Source organism: Notolepis coatsorum (assembly GCF_963971535.1).
Source record: "Notolepis coatsorum genome assembly, chromosome: 11".
NCBI lineage: Eukaryota > Metazoa > Chordata > Actinopteri > Aulopiformes > Paralepididae > Notolepis > Notolepis coatsorum.
The window spans coordinates 19,679,406-19,705,655 of NC_140175.1; the positions used below are offsets into that span (position 1 = coordinate 19,679,406).

At 41.9% G+C, this 26,250-nt stretch overlaps 1 protein-coding gene across 2 annotated transcripts; it reads left to right on the forward strand.

Annotated features, from left to right (window-relative positions):
* Positions 1-5,222: 5,222 nt before the first annotated feature.
* On the forward strand, positions 5,223-19,787 carry LOC311237313 (myosin heavy chain, fast skeletal muscle-like; the record flags this gene model as incomplete). 2 transcript variants are annotated; one of them, XM_084325130.1, is made up of 39 exons in its annotated part: positions 5,223-5,429; positions 5,520-5,663; positions 5,757-5,913; positions 6,003-6,030; positions 6,128-6,236; positions 6,570-6,662; positions 6,750-6,813; positions 6,894-6,992; positions 7,100-7,203; positions 7,746-7,884; positions 8,924-9,042; positions 9,241-9,390; positions 9,496-9,666; positions 9,761-10,061; positions 10,276-10,346; positions 10,439-10,526; positions 10,648-10,765; positions 10,863-10,986; positions 12,368-12,504; positions 12,598-12,853; positions 12,962-13,204; positions 13,293-13,469; positions 14,413-14,558; positions 14,681-14,771; positions 15,423-15,812; positions 15,918-16,044; positions 16,131-16,249; positions 16,345-16,541; positions 16,634-16,817; positions 16,901-17,066; positions 17,185-17,309; positions 17,393-17,701; positions 18,200-18,403; positions 18,495-18,620; positions 18,816-18,986; positions 19,100-19,204; positions 19,333-19,428; positions 19,541-19,672; positions 19,767-19,787. In XM_084325130.1, the coding sequence occupies 39 exons, from the start codon at positions 5,223-5,225 to the stop codon at positions 19,785-19,787; spliced, it is 5,808 nt and encodes a 1,935-aa protein (XP_084181256.1). The 2 variants fall into 2 exon arrangements, with proteins under 2 accessions (XP_084181256.1, XP_084181257.1); XM_084325131.1 differs by having other exon boundaries at positions 5,523-5,663.
* Between the last annotated feature and the right edge of the window lie 6,463 nt (positions 19,788-26,250).

Sequence of the window (26,250 nt, forward strand, 5' to 3'; positions counted from 1 at the left end):
CTGTCATGTGGCAGTGAAAGGGTTAAGCTTTGACTCTGAAAATGTATCCATATCCCAGTAAAATCACCATGAGTCATAGTCTCCACTATTCACTGTCTATGGAGAAGCTCCAAGATCTGTCTCTTGAGAAAATCATCACTCACTAGAGTCTAGTATCTCTGGTGTTCAGTGTGAGGAGAGACTTGAATTCACAAATAGAAACTGAGCTGTATAGTATTATAGAAAAAACATATATCTGCAGTACATTCATCTCTGTGTTGAGAGCAAATGTCGCACCAAAAACGACTGAGTGCAAACTACTTGGCAATAAAGATATTTCTGTGCTACCACAGAGTGAAGGTCGGAAATGAACCTTAACTCTAACCCAAACAGGCCCCAGTCAGTCAGAGTCGGCAACTGGACATCAGGCACGAAGGTTCTAAGCACAGGGACCCCCCAGGGCTGCATGCTGAGCCCCCTGCTGTGTACACCCTCTTCACACACAACTGTGTGGCCTCCCAGAACAACACCAGTATCATCAAGTTTGCGGATGATACTACGGTTGTCGGACTGATCACTGGGGAAGCTGAGGCGGCGTACCGAAGGGAGGTGGCGGAACTGGTGGCCTGATGTCAGGACAATAATCTTTCCTTGAACACAGATAAGACCAAGGAGATGATTATTGACCCATGGAGGAGTGTACAGTACATAGGTGAGACAGAGGTGGACAGGGTGAAAACCTTAAAATTCCTCGTAACCCAGCGAGGACTTCACCTGGGCTCACAACACCCAAAAAATCCCAGCAACAACTGTTTATTACGTACGTACGTCGGTGGTGCAGGACTTTGATCCTGATCTCGCCGGACCGGGGCACGGCTGTGTGGTTCCCGGTCCTGATTCAGCTCTTGGTGGCCCCGCCGTGGCCTGTTCCGTGATCACCGCGGGCCCTCTCTCAGGCACACGGGATGCTGTTTCTGCGTCCTGTTCTGGGGCAGCCATTGATGGTTTGGCTGCTGAAAGGGTGAGTCTGGAGGGGATGTGTCTTACCCCTACTGTGGTTAACACCATCCGGAACGCGCACGCTCCGTCCACTACCGCGGTTTACGCTGGGAAGTGGCGTATGTTTCAGGAGTGGTGTGAGGTTGGGGGACCCAGTGTCTTGCCCCCTGGACTTGGTTCTTTCCTTCCTCCAGTCTATCCTGGATAGGCTGTCGGCCTCGACGGTGAGGGTATACGCCGCGGCTATATCCTCTTGTCACGTGGGCTTTGAGGGCGGTACGCTGTTCAGCCACACTCTCGTGAAACGTTTCCTGCTTGGCGCTCTGCGTCTCAAGCCTGTGGAACGTTCTCTGTCTCCGAGTTGGGACCTCCAACTGGTCCTGGGCCGGTTGTCGGAGGCCCCGTTTGAGCCTCTTGAGCAGGCGCCATTGGATCGGCTGTCTTTTAAGACCGCGTTCCTTTTGGCCATCACCTCTGCTAAGCGCGTGGGTGAGCTGTGTGCTCTCTCGGTGCGGCCTGAGTGCCTGTCTATTCGGGCCGATAGCGGTGCGACTCTGAGGCCTAATCCGGTCTTCATGCCAAAGAATATCCAGAGCTCTTTTCGCTCCAGGGATATTGTGATTCAGGCGTTTCATCCTCCTCCTCACGCTAATGGGTTGGAGTCGAGCCTTCACCTGTCGTGTCCTGTCCGTGCACTGAGGGTTTACCTTAGTCGCACGCAGGATCTCAGGGCTTCCGATCAACTGTTTGTTTGTTACGGTGGCCCTCGCACGGGTGAGGCGCTGTCCAAGCAGCGCCTGTCACATCGGTTGTGCGAGGGCATTGCCCTTTGCTACACATTGGCTGGACAGGTTCCCCCCGGGGGCATCAGGGCGCACTCCACTCGTGGTGTGGCGGCCTCTGCTGCCCTGTTGGGGGGGGGCCTCGGTGGAGGACATCTGTGCTGCGGCCTCCTGGTCCTCCCCTAGTCCTTTCGTTGGGTTTTACCTCATGGACATGACTGGGGGTTCTGTCTCCCAGGCGGTCCTGAGGTCCGGGACCTCTCCTGCATCCCGCCATCAGGTGGGCTAGCAGGAGTGTGTGGGTGTGGACCACGGGGTGCTGTGTCACACGTGGTCCCGCTTGCGCTGTGCGTTCGGGGGTGCCTGGTTCCCCTTTTTCGCACTTTGGTTGAAGTTGACTGCCTCCCCCCCTTCGTTAGGACAGGCGGGTGGACGGGACTCGCCTCCTCCCTGGCTGGGGCTTACGGGCCTTCAGGGGGTGCATTTGACGTGGCCACGCGTCCGCTCTGCCCTTTATCTCAGTAGGCAGAGTGAGACGCGATTGCCAGTGTGATAATATAACGTAAGGTTATTCTATAACCCTAGTTATATGAATACTGGCTGAGCGTCTCGCTCTTCACCGCCCTGAGGTCCCTTGGATGTTTTCCGCGTATGGAATTCGAACTTGGAAGGGTGAGGCATGACCACTTCCGGCGTAATATAGAGGCACGCATGGGAGTGGTGTGGTCACGTGCAAGTGGGTGCATTTGTTTTGTTTCCCAGAGCACACTAGGTGCTGGAGATAATGATATATCAGTAGGCAGAGCGAGACGCTCAGCCAGTATTCATATAACTAGGGTTATAGAATAACCTTACATTTTTCTTTGTACACAGTTTACCAAAATCACTCCTAATCACTCATTTCTGAATGGATCTTTATGGATTTGGATTTGGATATGTACTACATAAGGCTATATAAGGCTTCAGGCTATGGCTCCGTCTGGATTTGTAAGCCATACCACCTTCTGGGGAAATACTACCTCTGGACTACTAACTACTACAGAAAAACTTGAGTAACAAGTTTTTCTACAACTCAAGTTCAGACCTATGTTACTCTATTACGTTAGCACTTAAAGTGACATTTCTTTCTGGAATCAGAAACTTCAGAATGTCATATTTCAAAAGAGTTTTGGTTTGCAAAAAAAGTATGCAGTCCTCAAAAACTAAAACTAAAATGGCCAATTTTGGGGGCGCTTGCTAAGAGGTTTTAACTATGGTACCATTTAAACGAGTGTAAGGAAGGTGGGATCAGTCAAGAGATGGACAGGTAAAATGTCAAAGGTGTAATACTATTGTAAATCATCCAAAAGCAGTAGGGCTTCATGCACTAATCGTGGTTGTGCAAACAGAGATTCTGTTTACTCCATTTAACTCCATTCATAACACAACAGGCTTGAGTTTTACTATTTTGAAATACTAACCTCATTAATGAATATTTTGAATGGTAAAACTATCCCAAACAAATTATAAATACATGCAACATTACAGGACCTGTGAATCATCTGCTGACAAGAAGTGAGCAAATTGTCTCTCTGAGCATGCATGCCAAGAACTCCAAAGTATGGCAGCAATGTTGCGAGCACCCTTGACTGGGTTTATTAATAGATTTCTGTCTCAATATGATTGTTACCATATTGTATGTACATTTTAAGCTGTATTATATACTACTATGTAAAACAATTATTACACTTTTATTATTAAAAGACACTTGTATATTGTAATCTTTATTTTAGTCATCTTATTTTATTCTATGCTAAATTTATTGTATTGCACTGCACACCTTTTCGAACTGTATATAGTAATCTTGTTTTAGTAATCTTATTTTATTCTATGCTAAATGTATTGTATTTTATTATTGGAAGCTGCTATAGTCGAGGGACCATAATAAATAGATTTTCACTCTTCTTGCTGTAAAGTACTGAAATAAGTGACAATAAAGAAATCTGAATCTGAATCTGAATATAACATATGCTATTCATTATTAATGCAGCATTAAATCTGCTGTATTTAAAGTATGCAAAAAGTATACATGTTGCATGGTGTATGAATTGGATCTAAGCATGATTATCTTCACTTAAATCAAATATATGGGCAGGTATAACAGGACGTGATCTCTAGGACCACAGAAGTGGGTGATGATGAAAAAAGCAAAGAAAAACCATTGACCCTTTTGAGGAGACACCCACATTTAGATTGTGCTTGGCTTGCAGAGTGAGCTCTATATAAGACGGTTGAGAGGGAGATGGAGGTAGTGGAGTGGAGGCCAGACTGTTCCAGCTCGTAGTGGTAAGTGACGCTGCCATTCACAGTGAAGGACTGAATATCATATCACAATATTTGTCTTAGTTTTGACTGTATAATGGTATTTGACAGGATTTAGTTTTCCAGTACAAATTACTATGTGACATATGTTTTATGTATTTCTCTACATACAATGGTTTATTTTCCTTTTCTTTTCTAAATACTGGACAAGGAAACATTTCTTGCATTAACTAAAACATACAGCATGTATCCTTTTTTCGATATATATAAATATCACGGATAGTAAAATAATAGTAAATATCCATACCTTTGCATGGATCCATGACGGTATACTTTCATCTTCTGTATTCTGTATGACATATTTGTATCCTTCAAATAATGTAACTTGGGGATGAGAGCACAAGTAAACAACTAATTTAGAATCGAGGAGTCAAGGATAAATGTATGGATGTGTCCATAATTCAGTGTGATCAAATGGAAATTAATATAGTGGGGGAAAACATATGCCTCAAGTAATAACGTAATAACATGCATACATGTGTATGAGTCAAAAGTGACGTAGATCCACTAACTGACTGACAGTTGATGGTTCTCTGGCTCTATTGGCTCTCTCCTACATACAGTAGGTAGGTTGGTTGTAGAGCTGTACCTCAAATGTACCATCTTGAAGAAAGACAAGTAGCTCTCTGGCTCTATTGGCTCACTCCTACAACATGATTTTTCTCTCATGCAGGGTTCTACATTGTGAAAAGTTCTTCTGTGATCGGGTAGTATAACAAGGTAAGAACAGACCATCCTCCAACCTGCCACTATTTCTCCAATAGTCTTCTGCAATCTTTACACCAGTTGAGGGTGATTTTAGTTTTGTTTCAACAAATTTTGCCCTACTGTAGGTTGTACAACTTAATTTACTACAATGCTGGAACTACCAGCACTCACAGAACATAATAATTGTATTGCATGGGCAGCATGAGCAGCAGGTTTGGTAGTTTGCTGCCCATACAACAAAATGACAATGGGGTCATTTTCCTTGAGTGCTGGTAGTTCCTTCTATTATTATACTCTTCAAGACCCGGTAAGAGACTGTTTGAAAGTTTGAGTTGTGCTCGCACCCACCTTAATCTACAAATAATCTTTGTCTGTCAACATGAAGCCGCCACCATGAGTACGGACGCAGAGATGGCCACTTATGGCAAGGCCTCCATTTACCTCCGTAAGCCAGAGGCTGAGAGGCTTGCAGCACAGACTTCACCCTTTGATGCTAAGTCTGCTGCTTACGTGGCTGATGCTAAGGAGCTGTACCTCAAATGTACCATCCTGAAGAAAGACGGTGGCAAAGTCACTGTCAAAGTGCTTGACACTCAGGAGGTAAAGTAGGCTGATGTGTTTCATACAGAATTCAAAGCAATACAACTTGCAGGTGAGTCGGTAAACTGAAATTGTGTTTCTGTATTTCAGGAGAGAACCGTTAAGGAGGACGATGTTCACCCTATGAACCCTCCCAAGTATGACAAAATTGAGGACATGGCCATGATGACCCATCTCAATGAAGCCTCTGTGTTGTATAACCTCAAAGAGCGTTATGCCGCATGGATGATCTACGTAAGATATTCTCAAATATGAGTAAAAGGTGCAATATTAAATAATGACCCTATAGCCTACTGTAAATTTTCCTGAATCTCTATTCCCCTTCAGACCTACTCTGGCCTGTTCTGTGCCACTGTGAACCCCTACAAGTGGCTCCCAGTGTACGACCAGGAGGTTGTGAATGCCTACAGAGGCAAGAAGCGTATGGAGGCCCCACCCCACATCTTCTCTGTCTCTGACAACGCCTTTCAGTTCATGCTTACTGGTATGTCCTGGTCAAGAAAATCCTATGAATTATAATGTTTAGTTTTGGTTAAACAGATAATAAATATGTCTTTGCTTTACCTTTCACAGATAGGGAGAACCAGTCTGTTCTTATCACGTAAGTCTCTCATCTATTGTTCATCAAAAATATCAATATAATCAAAATGATTGAAATTAGTTTGTGAGTTTCTCTTAATTCAATGATCTATACACAGTGGAGAATCTGGTGCCGGAAAGACTGTGAACACCAAGCGTGTCATCCAGTACTTTGCCACAATCGCAGTGGGTCCTGGTGGAGAGAAGAAGAAAGAATCAAAGATCCAGGTAAAATACTGAGAGAAGGGTGCTCCAGTAGCACACCATGTTACCGCGCTGCGTCGCGGGACTCCGTGCTGCGTCACGGATCTGGTTGACTCCGAGTTCGATTCCCGGACTCGCCGTCATTTGCCGAATGTCTCCCCCTGCTCTCTCTCCCGTTTCACCCTACAACTGTTGGTCATGCTTGACCAGAAAAGCGATAAACGCTAAAAAAATAAAGTTTAAAAAAAAAAAAAAAAAATACTGAGAGAATATACTGAAAAATGGAAACCACAGACATTTTAACAAAGAGTGGAAATTTACTGATATGATTGTTCAAATGTGAAAATTAAATTCTAGGGCTCACTGGAGGATCAGATCATTGCAGCCAATCCCTTGCTGGAGAGTTATGGTAACGCCAAGACCGTGAGGAATGACAACTCCTCTCGCTTTGTAAGTTGAATATTTTCTTTTCTATCAAATATCACTTGGGCATTACTTGGTTATACAATAATAACACTGTTGTGTTCTTCTGAAAAGGGTAAATTCATCAGAATCCACTTCCTCCCAACTGGCAAACTGTCCAGTGCTGATATTGAAACATGTAAGTATAACATTCACTTACCAAATTAAACAAGTTATATTATTAGTAGGCTAGATATTTATTATGACCAAACCTCATAGATCTGCTGGAGAAGTCCAGAGTGAGCTTCCAGCTTCCAGATGAGAGAGGCTACCACATCTTCTACCAGATGATGACCAACCACAAGCCTGAGCTGATTGGTGAGCTGAATAACTGATAACTGATATTGTCAACAACAATGGTCCATAATCATTTGACGGAAGCAGATCCAGTCTAACTTATTTGATTCTATGTGTTTCCACACCAGAAATGTGTCTCATCACCAGCAACCCCTATGACTTCCCCATGTGCAGTCAGGGTCATATCACTGTGGCCAGCATTGATGACAAAGCCGAGTTGGATGCCACTGATGTGAGTGATGTGTAGTAATCTACCTACAGATGTTCCAACTTAATATATTATTTTGTATGTTTAGATGTTAATTTAAGAATAATTACATTATATATGCACTTTCTCAAATTGCCATAAGATGGTAAATGATAGAGACGCGTTACTTAGAATTAACCTGGCCCGTCAGATGGTTTGTTACACAGAAGAACCATCTGGGAAGTAAGTAGTTAGCATGCATTTCAAGATGAAAAGCAAGTAAATACATTGCATTAATAAATCAACAGCAATGATCGCTTATCCACTTATCCAAAAAAAAATTATTAAAAAACCTAGTTGGCCTGAATGAAGCACTATGAAGCTCAAATTTAGAAGGCCTTCATTTCCACACCACAATTCTAATTGCCAAGGAACATAGCTGACACATCCAGCTTTCCTTGCTCTACAAGTGTGCCTTTAACCCACTAGTCCACTGTCCACAATAAAGCTCTCGGTCACTTGTCTGCATGTGGCTGACATTCTTATATATATTTTTCTTTTACTTATTTGTACTTCTTTTCATACAGGATGCTATTGACGTTCTGGGCTTCAGTGGTGAGGAGAAGAATTATATCTGGAAGCTGACTGGTGCAGTGCTTCACCATGGCAACTTGAAGTTCAAGCAGAAGCAGCGTGAGGAGCAGGCTGAGGCTGATGGCACAGAGGGTGAGTATTAAAATATAGGTTCACTATTTTTCAAACCAGCCCTTATGTTGCTTCCCATCATTAATAAACATGCATCAAGGGGCGCCCAAGTTGCGAACCATGTAACGCGCTGCGTCGCGAAGCGGCCGACCTGGGTTCGATTCCCGGACCCGGCGTCAGTTGCCAAATGTCTTCCCCCTGCTCTGTCTCCCGTTCTTCCTCTCTCTCTCTCTCTCTCTACCGGACTGCCCGGTAGTAAAAACAATAAAAACATAATACATTTTTTTTAATAATAATAAAATAAACATGCATCAAAAATTATATTCCATATTTTGCTATGCTAGTGTATCCCTATGGCAGTATGATGTCTCTTTACTATGCTAGTGTAACTCTATGGCATTATACTGTCTCTTGGCTATGTTAGTGTAACTCTATGGCAGATTGCTGTCTCCTTGCTATGCTAGTGTAACTCTATGGCATTAGTATGTCTCTTTACTATGCTAGTAAAACTCTATGGCATTATGCTGTCTCTTTGCTATGCTAGTTTCAAGTTTCAAGTTTCTTTAATAGTTGTCATACAGAAGTACAGAATACTTTTATACAAAATGCTTCTTTCTGTTATGCTCCAGAGACTGTGCTAGACAAAAGATAAGTATGAAATAAAATAAGTATAGCAAGTAAAAGTAAAAAATAGAAGTCACGTACGTAGACACAAGTGTTCAGTATGTACACATGTACAATGTTCAATGCAGGATAGCAGTAACTGAGTTACCATACAATATACTATGCAATATACTAATATACAATATACTATATAGTGCTAGTGTAACTCTGTGGCATTATTTTGTCTATTTGCTATGCTAGTGTAACTCTATGGCATTATTATGTCTCTTTACTATGTTAGTGTGACTATGTGGCATTATGCTGTCTCTTTGCTATGCTAGTGTAACTCTATGGCATTATTTTGTCTCTTTGCTATGCTAGTGTGACACTATGGCATGAATCGTGAATCCAATATTCCTGGATATTTATCCTGAATGCGTTTTATACACATTTTCAGAGGCTGACAAAATCGCCTACCTTTTGGGCATTAACTCTGCTGACATGCTGAAGGGTCTGTGCTACCCCAGAGTGAAGGTCGGAAACGAGTATGTCACCAAGGGACAGACTGTGCCTCAGGTGAGCAAGATACATTATATCCTTCCCATTCTATGTATTTCACACACGGGTCACAGCAAATATGTTGCTTCACATTTTCCTGTACACTATTTCCAAAGTAACATTCTGGAGAGTGTGTGCAAGTGGCAGACTGACAGCATTGGAGTGCTAATGTATGTAGATGCATGCATTTTAATTAAATCAAATAACTTTTTTCAGGTCTATAACTCTGTTATGGCCCTGGCCAAGTCCATCTATGAGAGGATGTTCTTGTGGATGGTCATCCGTATCAACCAGCAGCTGGACACAAAGATGCCAAGATCGTCTTACATTGGTGTGCTGGACATTGCTGGTTTTGAGATCTTTGATGTAAGTATGCAGTTATAGCAATATATGGACTGCCTAATTTCATGGAAAGACATTTCCCTCAAGTAATGTAGGAGATTAGGCTAATATATTTTCCCCCACTGACAGTACAACAGCATGGAGCAGCTGTGCATCAACTTCACCAATGAGAAACTGCAACAGTTCTTCAACCACACCATGTTTGTCCTGGAGCAAGAGGAGTACAAGAAGGAGGGTATTATCTGGGAGTTCATTGACTTCGGCATGGACTTGGCTGCCTGCATTGAGCTCATTGAGAAGGTACACCATAATGTTGTGACTTATTCAAATATTCCTTAGAATGCCACAAGGTGTGTCTAAATGATCTGTATATCTCTTTTCCACTTTTATAAAGCCCATGGGCATCTTCTCCATCCTTGAAGAGGAGTGCATGTTCCCCAAGGCGTCTGACATGAGCTTCAAGAACAAGCTGTATGACCAACATATGGGCAAGAACATAGCATTTGAGAAGCCTAAACCCGGCAAGGGCAAGGCTGAGGCCCACTTCTCCATGGTACACTATGCTGGAACTGTGGATTACAACGTCACTGGATGGCTGGACAAGAACAAGGATCCACTGAACGATTCGGTGATGCAGCTTTACCAGAAGTCTTCCGTTAAACTGCTGCCTGTGCTGTATCCTGCTGTAGTTGAAGGTACGTCATTATGAGAAATTAACTTTTAAGTGTGATTATTAAAATTCTCACTTTGGTCTAAGAGACAATTATCTCAACTTCTAAGTACCCTCTGTCATACAACATGTATTTTCAATACTATCAATAAAATTACATTGTCCAACAACCAGCATAATTCGATTTAGATAATAATGTTGAATCTATAAACATATTCTATGTATTATCAAATCAATAGAGACTGGTGGCGCAAAGAAGGGAGGCAAGAAGAAGGGTGGCTCCATGCAGACTGTGTCCTCCCAGTTCAGGGTAAGATCTAACAACAACACTGTGACTTTTTGGAATTAAATACAAATAATAGCTTTTCATGAATAATATTTGGTTTATATATGTATCTACAGGAGAACTTGGGCAAGCTGATGACCAACTTGAGGGCCACCCATCCTCACTTTGTGCGTTGCCTGATTCCCAATGAGTCAAAGACTCCAGGTACACTAACAGTTAACATAATGTTTGTGTCTTATTATGATGTGCTTTAGTGATTTAGTGTAGTGTAGTGGTAATGGGTCATTACATTGTCGTAATAATCATGAAAAAATCTTCTCTGTAGGTTTGATGCAGAACTTCCTGGTTATCCACCAGCTGAGGTGTAATGGTGTACTGGAGGGTATCAGAATCTGCAGAAAGGGATTCCCCAGCAGAATTATCTATGCTGACTTCAAGCAGAGGTATCCATTAACTCTCAACAAACTTTAAAACTTACAACTATCTAAGTGCTGAACTGATGAATTCATGAATATAACTCCATGAACTCTTTCACAAAAGGTACAAAATACTGAATGCCAGTGCCTGCCCTGAAGGTCAGTTCATGGACAACAAGAAGGCCTCTGAGAAGCTGCTTGGTTCAATTGATATTGAACATGAAGATTACAAGTTTGGACACACCAAGGTAAAGAAAATACTAAATGTTGATTGACTTAATTTGATATCATGGCCTGAGAGAAGTCTCAATACTGACTGTATGGAGGGTGTCCAGTATAACCTAATAAACAGGTTAATTACATATAATTAATTTTCTTAATATATAAAACAAATCGTCGTATTTTCCATTTAAGACATTTCTGAGTCGGGTACAGCCCTAGTAAATGGACTGCAATTATATAGCGCTTTTATCCAAAGTGCTTTACAATTTATACTCATATTCATCCATATCTCACATTCACACACCGATGGCAGAGGCAACCATACAAGGTGTCAACCTGTTTATTGGGAGCTTAAGTGTCTTGCTCAAGGACCTTCTGATTATCAGACAACCTCTCTACCTACTGAGCCACTGTCACCCCTGTTAATACGCCATAAGGCAAGGTCATGTGAAGATTTTGTTGACACACAAACCTCCCCCATAAATGATGTAACTAGACCAAGGGCAATCACACCAGGTTTGTTTAGTCCAGTTGAATGGAACGCTGGAGAATTTACCCCCTTGATTAATTTGGGTTAGTGTGAACACCGGAATCGAACTCGGGTCCAAACAACCACATCCTGGTCCAACTGTTTTTTTTTTTTTTAACCACTTTTTCTCCCATTTTCTATTTTCCCTCCCATCCCAATTTCGTATCATCCAATTCAACCCTCCCCGGTCTCGAACGCTGTTTCTTGCCTCCCACAAGCCGGCTGCAATGTGGACGAAGCCATACATAGCACGCTTCTTGATTCTACTGCGCAGGCGCACCAACCGACCTGTAGGAGTCGCTGTCCACAACGTCCGATCCCCACCCCTCAGTTTTCCCTCCCCCTAATACTGCCAATTGTATTAGTACGGACGACCAGCCAAACTGAAAATAATGTGGAGAGCTGGGCTGGAACCCAGCGTCTCCAGCATTGGTGGTGAGTGCCTTGCCCACTGCATCACCTAGCCGCCCTCTGGTCCAACTGTTTGAGGCGATCTCAGTCTGCTTCCAATGAAACCCTGGAGTGGTTTGTGTGAAAGCAATCTGAAAAATATACCTGAAAAACTGAATATTTAATAAGCTGATCAGTTTTCCATGTAAAATTTTCAGTTTTGATTCGGACAATTTCAAACAAACGTAGGTGTGAAAGCAACCTAAGTTTGGATTCTCTTAAGTTCGATTTTTACATTGTTGGAGATTATTATGAAGTGAGTGGCATCTAGTAGGTAGGGAAATTAATCACATGATAACTGTTTCAGTGATACTGTCGTCTATGAAAAATCCATGCCTGAGTTTTATTTTAAAATGCTGGCATTATCCCATGAATAAAAACCAACAAAGTCATATATGAATATGTAATTTATCTGGTCTCTTATTCAGGTGTTCTTCAAAGCGGGTCTGCTGGGTGTCCTTGAAGAGATGAGAGATGAGAAGCTGGCTAGTCTGGTCAGAATGACTCAGTCTCTTTGCCGCGGTTTCCTTATGAGGAGGGAGTTTGTGAAGATGACAGCGACAAGGCATGTTGAAAACAGCCACATTCTAAATACATTGTTACGTTAAAAAACATGCTAACATGCTTTTATTAAATAACAATAACTCTTTATTAACAGGGATGCTGTTTATACTATCCAATACAACGTCCGCTCATTCATGAATGTCAAACACTGGCCATGGATGAAGGTTTACTACAAGATCAAGCCTCTTCTTGTCTCTGCTGAGACTGAGAAGGAGCTGGCTAACATGAAGGAGAACTATGAGAAGATGACAAAAGACCTGGCCGCTGCTCTGGCTAAGAAGAAGGAGCTGGAGATGAAGATGGTGTCTCTTCTCCAAGAGAAGAATGATCTGTCGCTGCTAGCGGCATCTGTAAGTAGACTTAAACTGTCTAGAAACTGTTGATATATGTAAATTATAAACTGTCTCTCTGTTTTTGTCATGTAGAGAATAATATTATCATTATTATTGTGCCTATAGGAATCAGATAATCTGTCAGATGCTGAGGAAAGATGTGAGGGACTTATCAAGAGTAAGATCCAGCTTGAGGCCAAACTCAAAGAGACAACTGAGAGACTGGAAGATGAGGAGGAAATGAATGGTGAGCTGACTGCCAAAAAGAGGAAACTGGAGGATGAATGCTCTGAGCTCAAGAAGGACATTGATGACCTGGAGCTCACCTTGGCCAAAGTGGAGAAGGAGAAACATGCCACTGAGAACAAGGTTCATAAGTATTCTCTCTGCCTAAATTATCAAACGATAACAAGAGGATCATTCATTTATGATAACATGATTTGTTTTCCTTATTCAGGTGAAGAACCTGACTGAGGAGATGGCCGCTCAGGATGAGAGCGTTGGTAAGCTGACAAAGGAGAAGAAAGCCCTCCAAGAGGCACACCAGCAGACGCTTGATGACCTGCAGGCAGAGGAAGACAAAGTCAACACTCTGACCAAGTCCAAGACCAAGCTTGAGCAGCAAGTGGATGATGTGAGTTATGAGTTCTATCATAATGTTGAAGAAAACAAGCAGGAAATTTGAGATGAGCTGTGACCAATTTGTCTTCAGGAAAAAATGTTACATTTACAGTTTCATGCTGCCTGGAAATGTGCTTTAACCTGAACACTGTATCCATTATCTTTATGCAATTATGTAATTGGCAGACCAGTGTTGTAGACTAATGATAGCTGGATATATGTACAAAGTCCCATGTCGAAGGGACTCGGGAGTGTACAATTGATTGCTTTTCAACGTTGAACATTAGCGCCACCATCTGGGTGATTGGTGTGATATTTAGAGTGACAAATTGCCAAATCAAAAATCTTTGTGGCAAATTGAATGTCTCTGTAATATGATTCTCGTGAATATCACCATCATGTGACCGATTCACACTAACCTTTGGACATCTCTTTACTATCATGGAGCAAGCATGTGTGGTGTCACTTCCTGCTTACAATGCCTTTTTCCAAATTCGATTAGGAGTAGGCCTAGCCATCATACAGAAAGACCTAGAAACGTTCAGAATTACACATTTCAAGAAGCTGTGCTCTAGATGCCACACAGAAAGTGTTGTGAGAATCAGGTGAATAGTCAGGCTTGGCGGAGTAGTGGAAAGATTCTAAATGGCAGAAAATGCAATATGGCAGACATGGGTCATCCTACTGGTGAAGTTGTAGAAAAAAGATAGCTTGGATGAGCACAAAGTCTAGTGTCAATCAGATTTAGGGTCTTTATCTTTGAATGTTGCGCCACGATCTGATCAACTGGCATGAAATGTGATGAGATGCGTTGACACACCAATATATATCATTATGTCTTGACAAACTATTTATTAACATTTTGGGATGGTTCAACCGATAGACAAACATATACTAGCTGCTTGGTTGCATCTAAAAATCATATTGTTGAACAATTTCTAAACTTAAATTCACAGCTTGAAGGTTCTCTGGAGCAAGAGAAGAAGCTCCGCATGGACCTTGAGAGAACGAAGAGGAAGCTTGAAGGTGACCTGAAACTGGCTCAAGAATCCATCATGGATCTGGAGAATGACAAGCAGCAGTCTGACGAGAAGATCAAGAAGTAATATAGATTTGGTTTCACTTATATACTGTATATTTTCTCATGGATGACATATTATATGTGAAGATTAGGTAGACACATTCAGAAATATGACTATTCTGTTTTTTGTGTGAATCGTATAGGAAGGACTTTGAAACTTCCCAGTTGCTTAGCAAGATTGAGGATGAACAGTCCCTGGGTGCTCAGCTTCAGAAGAAGATCAAGGAGCTGCAGGTGAGTAATGTTCTATTTTGACTATTTTGTACATCTTTGTTAAACATCCGATTCTGATGGATGGAGATGATCATATTCCTAGAATCCATCAAAGTAGTGCCAACAAGTAGTTGTCATTCTAAAACAATGCCCACATTCATAATGCAACTAACTAGTAATACAAAATTGTAATTCACTTATAATTATAATAATACATGTTATTATTGCCATACAACAGTGTTGGTGCTAATCATTTTGGTATTATGTGGTAGCTAAGTTTCAGTCCAAAATTGCCAAGGCAATAATGTGCTGGGGATTTTGAAAGCATTAGTTACTATGTCATTGCTAATGTGTTGGAACATTTACAGTAAATAATGTTTCCATTGCAAAATAATCTAATCTTTAAAATGTTCCATTCATTAGTCAGACCTTCAGAGATATTAGTAGCTAAAAGTTTCAATTTAAAAAGTCCATATTATCCAGGTTTTTGTGGAAATTATATTCTTTGATGGTAAGCTGTAAACTTGGGCACAGGAGTTACACAGTTGAATGTGGAATGCATGGCATTACAGTGTGTAACACCGGACCACTCCTTAATTTTCCTTGAATTAACTTATTGTCAAATGTATGAATTGCATGCATTAATTATATGCTTTTTTATTCATTTTAAAGGCCCGCATTGAAGAGCTGGAGGAGGAGATTGAGGCTGAACGTGCTGCTCGTGCCAAGGTTGAGAAGCAGAGAGCTGACCTCTCCAGGGAACTGGAGGAGATCAGTGAGAGGCTTGAGGAGGCTGGTGGAGCCACTGCAACTCAGATTGAGATGAACAAGAAGCGTGAGGCTGAGTTCCAGAAGCTGCGTCGTGACCTTGAGGAGTCCACCCTCCAGCATGAAGCCACCGCTGCTGCTCTCCGCAAGAAGCAGGCTGACAGTGTTGCAGAGCTGGGAGAGCAGATTGACAACCTCCAGCGTGTCAAGCAGAAGCTGGAGAAGGAGAAGAGTGAATACAAGATGGAGATTGATGACCTCTCCAGCAACATGGAAGCTGTTGCTAAGGCCAAGGTATACTAAGTATAAATGTACCAGATAAATGTACACAGTACATATAGATTAATGTGCAGAACATGTCTGAGAAAATTACTCAACAGATTCAATGTTAATTAACAGGGAAATCTTGAGAAGATGTGCCGCACCCTTGAGGACTCACTCAGTGAACTGAAGGCGAAAAGCGATGAGAATGTGCGGCAGATAAATGATATTGGCTCTCAGAGAGCAAGACTCCTGACTGAGAATGGCAAGTATTTCTATAAAAAGAAAATTTTTTTGTTCAGTGTTTTCTCTTTTTTACTCTATCTAAAATAAATCAAATTTCAAAACCAGGTGAGTTTGGTCGCCAGCTTGAGGAGAAAGAAGCCCTTGTCTCCCAGTTGACCAGAGGCAAGCAGGCCTACACTCAGCAGATTGATGAGCTGAAGAGGCAGGTTGAGGAGGAGGTTAAGGTGAGGAAAATCTTCTTAAAAATCAGATAGATTTCTGTTATTTTGACTTAGTATTGTCTCTTATTTAATTGTACTTATTTCAACAACCTTTTTAGGCCAAGAATGCCCTTGCTCATGGTGTTCAATCAGCCCGCCATGACTGTGACCTTCTGAGGGAGCAGTTTGAGGAGGAACAGGAGGCCAAGGCTGAGCTGCAGCGTGGAATGTCCAAGGCCAACAGTGAGGTAGCCCAGTGGAGGGCCAAGTATGAAACTGATGCTGTTCAGCGCACAGAGGAGCTTGAGGAGGCAAAGTAAGCCAATATGGTTATTTTCTGCTGCCCATCTCAACAAACATAGTTTATTACATGTCATTACATTGTTACATTTAACAACTGTTCACCAGGAAAAAGCTGGCCCAGCGCCTTCAGGAGGCTGAGGAGCAGATTGAGGCTGTGAACTCCAAGTGTGCCTCTCTGGAGAAGACCAAACAGAGACTCCAGGGTGAGGTGGAGGACCTCATGGTTGATGTGGAGAGGGCCAATGGTCTGGCTGCCAACCTTGACAAGAAGCAGAGGAACTTTGACAAGGTGAATTGATATTCATTACTTTTACTAAGGACATTTTTTAAGAATTCTAGCCTTCAAAGACATTTCTTTAAATTACTTTGCAGGTCCTGGCAGAATGGAAGCAGAAGTTCGAGGAGGGCCAGGCAGAGCTGGAGGGAGCTCAGAAAGAGGCTCGTTCTCTCAGCACTGAGGTATTCAAGATGAAGAACTCCTATGAGGAGGCCCTGGATCAGCTGGAGACCCTGAAACGCGAGAACAAGAACCTGCAGCGTGAGTCCATTAACAAAAAGAACATGTTACATGTAACATGATAGATACCACCATGATAGACACCAGCTATGAAAGCTGCAATGAAGTATTTCTCATCCCTGTTGTGTGGTATTTACAGAGGAGATCTCAGACCTGACGGAACAGATTGGTGAGACTGGAAAGAACATCCATGAGCTGGAGAAGGCCAAGAAGACAGTGGAAACTGAGAAATCAGAGATGCAGACAGCCCTTGAGGAAGCAGAGGTAATGTTTTTACAGTTAATCAAATAATGGATCCCATATTATATTCAATAGTCAACCAGAACTATATGTTGGATGTATTTTAGGGAACTCTGGAACATGAAGAGTCCAAGATTCTGCGTGTCCAGCTGGAGCTCAACCAGATTAAGGGTGAGGTTGACAGGAAGCTGGCAGAGAAGGATGAGGAGATGGAGCAGATCAAGAGGAACAGCCAGAGGGTGACTGACTCCATGCAGGGCACCCTGGACTCTGAGGTCAGGAGCAGGAATGATGCCCTGAGAATCAAGAAGAAGATGGAGGGAGACCTGAATGAGATGGAGATCCAGCTGAGTCATGCCAACCGCCAGGCTGCTGAGGCCCAGAAGTCGCTGAGGAATGTTCAGGGACAGCTCAAGGTACTGGATGAGGAACTTTTGGATTCATGTCAACTATGCTGTCACAGTAGTTCTTTATATGCTAATTCATCAGTGATCTAAAATATGAAAGGCAATGCCACATCCTTAATTGTTGTTTACAGTTATGTTTGTATTAGTGTTTATGTCCCCCACTTGCATCAGATACTGTAATTGAAGTGCTCCAATTCCACAGCTGCCTGAAGCTAAAAAGCATGAAAACATTGGTCCTCACTCTCGAACGGACATATGTGAAAGTTACCAAGGAATTCCTTATTCAGCATTCTCGAATGGCTTCGTATTGTAAATTCGTTACAAACTCGAAAATCGGACGTAAATTGGACAGACCGGTGTGCGCTCGTGTTTTCAACAGCTGTCTGTGGGAGTTTAATGTCACTTTCCCATTCAAAACAACTTCAGTGCCCGTCGCCCCCTCATACTAAATGTAGTCATATTCTCAACTTTTGTGATCATTTCTATGTCAACATCTTTTAACATCAGGATGCCCAACTGCACCTTGACGATGCTCTCAGAGCACAGGAAGACCTGAAGGAGCAGGCTTCCATGGTTGACCGTAGAAATGGACTCATGGTGGCCGAGATCGAGGAGCTGAGAGCTGGTCTGGAGCAGACAGAGAGAGGCCGCAAAGTGGCTGAGCAGGAACTGGTGGACGCCAGTGAGCGTGTTGGACTGCTGCACTCTCAGGTAAATAAACTAAGTTCCTTATTTTTTTGTCATTTGTTTCTTTGGGTTATGTGTGAGCCATTGTTGACAAGCGTATCTGTTTTTCTTTTAGAACACCAGCCTTCTGAACACCAAGAAGAAGCTTGAGACTGACCTGGTCCAAGTCCAGGGTGAAGTAGATGACAGTGTTCAGGAAGCCAGGAATGCAGAGGAGAAGGCCAAGAAGGCCATCACTGATGTAGGTTTACATTTCATATGATAGTTTCTTCATGGCCAAGAAGGCCATCACTGATGTGGGTTTACATTTCATTAGCTTGTTTCTTTATGGCCAAGAAGGTCATTACTGATGATTTGGTTTCCTCATGTAATTTAAGACAACAATGTGACATTTTCTCATGACATTTCTAGTGAATACAAATGATTTCTCTTCTAGGCTGCCATGATGGCCGAGGAGCTGAAGAAGGAGCAGGACACCAGTTCTCACCTGGAGAGGATGAAGAAGAACCTGGAGGTCACAGTCAAGGACCTGCAGCACCGCCTGGATGAGGCTGAGAATCTGGCCATGAAGGGAGGCAAGAAGCAGCTCCAGAAACTGGAGTCCAGGGTAAGATAAAATAATAGTTAGCCACATGTCAAGATATATATTGTTGAACTAATGTACTAATCTGTACAATTACAGAGAAAAGTGGATTCTTAATATTTTATTCAATTCTGAAGGTGCGCGAGCTTGAAGGAGAGGTTGAGACTGAGCAGAGACGGGGAGTAGATGCTGTTAAAGGTGTCCGCAAATACGAGAGGAGAGTGAAGGAACTCACCTACCAGGTATGTCATGTTCACATTCATGACAAGTTGGTCATCATTAGTGTTTCTTTCGATTGAAGGAGAATATTGAACAATTGCTACCTCATTTTGATGATTCATTTGAATTCCTATTCCCATGCTTCCATTAGACTGAGGAGGATAAGAAGAATGTTGCCAGGCTGCAGGATCTGGTCGACAAGCTGCAGCTCAAGGTTAAGACCTACAAGAGGACGGCTGAGGAAGCGGTACGTTGTTTTAAGTCAAAATGATGTACTTGTCAATGTACTTGTCTTTCTTTATGCTTTTGATTCTACTCTTCGTATTCCTAAGTAATGTTGATCTATGGGATTTCCACAGGAGGAGCAGGCCAATGGTCACCTGTCCAAGTGCAGGAAGGTTCAGAATGAGCTGGAGGAGGCTGAGGAGCGCGCTGACATCGCTGAGTCCCAAGTCAACAAGCTGAGAGCCAAGACCCGTGACTCTGGCAAGGTAAATGGGAATTATGTTATCACTACATAAAGATTTTTAAGTGTGACATGACACAATATTGTATATATTCTAAATATATTTGTCTCTTTCACAGGGAAAGGAAGCTGCTGAATAACTTCTCTAATCCGGCACATTCGAAAGGAAGCTGAATAACTTCTCTAATCCGGCACATTCACAAGTCATAAAATATGACTACTGTACACTATATTTTGTATGCCAATAAATGTTGCTATATATAACAATGTCCTTGTTTACTTCATCTAGCCATATTTCTTGTCTTATATCAAAGCTCCCACTTCTGAAGGAGAAACATTTTACTCTACATCATTAATTAACTACTGCTCTTCCATCTCAAGATTCAAGATTCAAGAGGTTTATTTGTCACATCCATACCAGGGCATACAGTGAAATGCGGGTGGCCATTAGTGGTCTGCAAGGGCCTTGAAATGAAGCCCGTACCCAGCCCGAGCCCGTGAACTTCAGGCCCTGCCCGAAAATAAGCCCGACTGTAAAAAATATTTTAGGCCCTAGCCCGCGTGAAAACCTGATTTTTTTTTTTTATTATTTATTATTAATTTAAATTTTTTTTGTATTTGTTTTAAATATTCGAAACACGGTTTTATATGAACTTAATAAATAAACAAAAACGAAAATGTTCAATAGGTCTACCTAAATAACAGATAGTGAAAACGAAAGAAACATTAATATATATATTATAATTATAGCCAAAAATTATTTTATTTTTTTGTTTTAAATATTCTAAACACTGTTTATATATTAACTTAATAAATAAACAAAAACGAAAATGTCCAATAGGTCTAACTAAATAACACATATGCTGAAAACTAACAACCATTATATAGCCTTTTTTCGCAAATTCTATTTCCCAGCGAGTCAGCCTCGTAAAACTCGTAATTTGAAGGCTATATGGAATCTTCTTTGACACACACACACACACACACACACACACACACACACACACACACACACACGACGCAATAGCATACTCAGTCACTGTACAAACAAACAGAAAACATAAATCAGATTTCGAGCAGAGCAACATTTATATAATGAAAGCGCAACAGAACAGGGCAGCAGCGACGTCACCCCACACACCAGCAAATAATAATAATCAAACTCACCACTTCGCTGGTGCCCGCCGAGCCCGAATTATTTATTTAAAAACAAAGCCCTACCCAGCCCGAACCCGTCGGGTCGGGTAGGGCCCCGTCGGGCTTGGGCAAGGTTGCAGCGCACTGGCCATGCCCGCTTTGATTGTGCAATAATACTAAATAATAAAATAGACATAATAAACAGGTAATAAAATAGACATAAAATATGCATGATAAAATAGACATGCTAAAGTCCGGAGATAGTGCAATACAATGTTAGCTACGGATTAAGGCACTGGGTCCTATGTACACTACTATACAATATCCAGTTTTACTCTATATATCCCTATGCTATACTTGCTATTTCTAAATTATACTATACAAGAACCACATCAGTTCTTTCCTTAAAGTGACCTTTATTTTCCTCCTTCCTTTAAAGTGTCCTTTCCATTTTGTTTAAAGTGACCGTTTGTGTGTGAGTGAATGCAGCATGTGTGTTGTGTGTGTATGTGTGTGCTCATGTGTAAGTGTGTGTGGAGTGGAGTCAGTGTTGAGTGTGGAGAGTTCTCACTTGCTCACCAACAACATATCAAGATGAGGTTTACCACGTTGACCACTCTTTTTCCATGACCCAACATTGTCCTAGGCTGGGGGATTCCTCAGAATGTTTATGTTAGGTTGAAACTGTTTAATACAAAGAGGAATTAATGGGAGTTGTACATCAGTTGTGTACGACAGTCACCCATCAACCAATTTATGCTGGCTTATCGGCAAAAGGATGAGAATGGCGATGAAAGTATCTCTCTATGTCACTCACAGCCTTTTTGGCTGAGCGCATAAGTTCGGCTGTTCTAGATTGGTCTTTTTCTGTCTTACGAATGCAGGCTAGTAAATCCCCTGCATCTATCTATCTATCACTGTGCTTTTAGTCTATAGCAAATGGAAATTCTAGAAATGGTCACGCGGGTGGGAGGATCAATGGACAATTCCTATTGTTTCTCCATAGTTCAATGCACTCTGCCCTCTCACAGATCAAGCTGTTAGACAGAGGATATAGAGAGGAGCTTGTCCCTGGTTTTATAATAAAATAGCAAAGACATGAAAAGAGGTGTAATGTTCAACAAACATTGGAACTTCTTGTGGATTATCCAAATATGGTAATATGGTCCAAATTCATGATAACATTTTGAGAATTATATTTTAATATTAGCACTGTGCCCTTTTGGGGGCTTTTTGACTGTAATATTCATTAAAAAATGTAATGGTGGTCAAATTATTATAATTTTGTCTCTTTCACCATACACCTGGAAAAAAACAATCAAAGTCAAATATATTTTTGCCTCAATAAGCAATTTTCACATTAGGCCTTGTAGGCCTAATCCCTTCTTGTTCACTCCATTTAACTCCATTTTATAACAGGCTTGAGTTTCACTATTTTGAAATACTAAACTTGTTGATGAGATGAGAAGATGTATCACTTTCACTATTCAACAAGCAAGCTGAGGAAGCCAAAGCATGTAGAGATCTATTCAAAACTGATTTGAAATACTTGCAACATTACACTAGCTTCCTAGCCAACCCCAACACCCTCTACTCCTCCCCTCTCTTCAGAATCGTATCCTCTGGCATGAAGTCATGACAAGTCAATTTACAAGCATTAGGCATGCCAAAAATGGGTTCCCAATTAGATAGCAATGTGGAATGTACCCTTGGCTAGGTGTATTAATTAACCTCTTAAGCCCGGCAAGACCGGTACCGGTCCCAAAATGACATCACGTCATGAATCAATCTCTCCAGACTGTTTGACAAAAGTATAATTTTTTTGGTCAAGTATAAACATCATAACCATGTCACAACAGAAGTTATAATGTATATTATCATCAATACGTTAGTTTACTATGGCCTCATCCCACCAGTCATTATTAAACTCCATCCCCAGCTCCCGTTCCCATTTGGTTTTAGCTTTGGTTGAACCACTGTCGTTGAATGACATAAGGGTGTCATACACAGTCAATTTCGCAGATAGATAGATTTTCATTTTCGTTTTGGTCTTGTTTAGTTCGCGAACGTTGACCATTTTGTAGAGGACACCGAGAGCTTTCGATGAGCGTTGGAATTTTTCCGAACGACACTTCCCAAAAGCCTCTATGGGGTTTCAAGCTAATTACTTCTGTATGAATTTCTTTTATATCTCTTATTATTCGGGATAATAAACCACAACACTTAACGTTATTGACATATATTGAAGCACAGTTCGTTTCTCTTCCCTATTTTTAGCATGTAGCAACAATTAGATTTGAAATTAGTTTCAAAACGGTTGCACACTGATACAAATTTAAAAGCTACTGTACATACAGTAGATTTCATTATCTGTTCTTATGCATGCCTGGTGATACTAAATCCAAATTGAACTCTGGCATTTGAAATATAAGATTTGGCACAATCCATAAATGTGCGAATTGGCTATAATAAGGTAATTTATTATTATAATTTTTTAAAGATATCTTTATTGTTTTTTTTCCCTTTTTACACAAACGACAAACGACAAAAAGACATTGAAATTGAAAGATTGACATTGAAATACGAATACAAGAAAAAAAAAGAAAAAAAATTACAAAAATATAAAGCAACACAAACAGGCACAAAGTATTCTGTGTAGAGGCCCAAGGCTTACATCTCTGGATTACAAAAATGCAAAAAAAATAATAATAATTTTATAAACATGACTTTAAATAAATGTAACTCACGTCTTGGGTACATAATACAGATACACTAATTAAATAAATCATAAATGAAAATACAATAAACAAACAGAGCCCTCCCAGTTACCCACCCCACTAAGTCCCCCCCCCCCATACACACATGCACACACATTCACACACACAAGCTTCATCTAAGTCCTTAACTACTGGGAGTGGATGGGGTGGGATACAGGAGAGCTCCGGTAGGTCCAGCAGGTCCATTCACACAGGAAGGAGAGACCCCTTGGACAGCAGGTCAGCTCACCCAAAAAGGAGAGGCCTGACAGACATAGCAGTGCAGTTCACATGGGAAGGAGAGACCCAGCAAACAAGACTATATTTGAGAGAGCAGGTGAACATCGGATTCTAACCGGGAGGCAGACGCTGTAGTTCGTTAACATAGCTTATAAAGGGCTGCCATATGTTGTAACATTTTGTACTTGAACCCCTGATAGTGTATTTAATTTTTTCAAGTTTGAGAAAGAACATGACACTGTTGAGCCATTGTGCTATGGAAGGACTGTTGGCGGATTTCCAGTCTAACAATATAATGTGTCTCGCTAAGAGAGATGTAAATGCGATAATTGTTTTTTGTTTAGAGTTAAGAGCTAGTGTCTAAAGATTGCTATCAGTGGACATGGCAACAGATCTAAATTAAGTACTGTGGACAAAGTGTAGAAAATACCACTCCAGTAGGTGTGGAGTTCTGGACACGTAAAGAACATGTGACTAAGATCGCAGGGTGTGTTATGACACCTGCTGCATTTATCCTCCACCTCCGGGTATATCTCGGAGAGCCTGGATTTGGAGAAATGAACTCCATGCAGTACTTTGAGTTGTATGAGGCTGAGACGAGCACAGGACGTAGTGGTGTGTATTCTCTCTATGGCCTCATCCCACCAGTCATTATTAAACTCCATCCCCAGCTCCCGTTCCCATTTGGTTTTAGCTTTGGTTGAACCACTGTCGTTGAATGACATAAGGGTGTCATACACAGTCAATTTCGCAGAGTAAATTTTACTCAAACTGAGTAAATTTGACTCAAACTGAGTAAAATTCAGTTTGAGTCAAATGTACTCAGTTTGCGTAAAATTTACTCTGCGAAATTTACTGTGTAGATCCTTGAGATAGATGCTCTTTGGTGTGTATTTGAAGTGAATAGGTCAGTCCATGGCTGTTTGGGGGGGAGTAAAGGAAAGGAGGGGAAAATGGTAGCTGTACAGTGTCTCAGCTGAAGACAGCTGAAAATATAATAGAATAATAGATAAGGGCAGGCAGGGAAGATGAAGAGCAGCAGCGAGACTCTAACCTACACCAGGGAGTGTTAGGAGACTCAAGCCAGTATTGAGATACCCCACATTTCTGAGGAAGAGGCCAAGGAACTGGGGAGACCGATTACTCTCGTAGAATTGAGGGAGACTATTGTTGAAATGCAGAGGGGTAAGGCGCCAGGCTGGGATGGTATTCCACCCGAAGTGTATTTAGCTTTCTGGGACCAACTGGGTCCATTGATGCTCGATATGATCAATTACGCTATCGAACAAGGGGAGTTCTCAAGAGATGTCAATATGGCGTTGATTTCTTTACTTCTCAAAAAGGACAAAGATCCCAATGATTGTGGTAGCTATAGACCCTTGAGTCTTCTCGGGGCCGATTTAAAGGTGTTTGCCAAGGTGCTGGCCCGTCGCCTGCAGAGATTTATGTCTGTATTGGTACACTGCGATCAAACTGGTTTTATCCCGGGGCGTCTGGCTGCAGATAATCTTAGGAGGCTGTTGCATGTAATCGATAACAGTAAAGACAATACAACTCCATCCACAGTTCTGTCTTTGGATGCCATGAAGGCGTTTGACAGACTTGAGTGGTCATATCTGTGGAAGGTACTTGAGGTCATGGGCCTTGGAAAGAGTTTTATTCATATGATTAAAGTCCTGTATGCCTCGCCGTCTGCGATGATACTGACAGGCAAAAACTGTTCCACACTCTTTCCAGTCTCCAGATCTTCTAGACAGGGTTGCCCTCTGAGCCCGGGACTGTTCGCGCTTTCCCTCGAACCTTTGGCCCAATTTATTAGGCAATCGGAGGACATCGTCCCCATAATGGTCAACAATACTCCACACAAAATTGCTCTCTATGCGGATGACCTGCTGATTTTCATGGACGACCCCTCCCGGTCGGCCACAAAATTATTGAGGATAATCGACGACTTTGGTAAATTGTCAGGTTTTAAGATTAACTGGAACAAATCAGCCTGCCTACCTCTTAATGAACTGGCCAAGGCGGTACGACTACCAGCTGATATCCCCATAGTAGAACATTTCAAATACCTGGGCATAGAGATATTCCCCACGCTGAACCAAACTACTAAGTACAACTTCACGGGTACTTATGATAAAATACGCCAGGATCTAGACAGGTGGTCGTCCCTTCCTAACTCCTTACAAGCCCGGGCTTCCATAATCAAAATGAACATCCTGCCTAGGATAAATTTTATTAGCTCAATGCTCCCCCTGCCCCCTCCAATAGACCACTGGCGCAAGGTACAATCGATGGTATCTAAGTTTGTCTGGAATAACAAACGCCCGAGAATCAAAAGGGCTACTACTCAACGTAGGAAACAAGATGGGGGCCTCGCAATCCCTGATTTTAAACTGTATTTCTGGTCCTTTTCACTGAGACCTTTGATGTGCTGGCTAGACCCTGTAGAGGCTGTATCGTGGCGCTC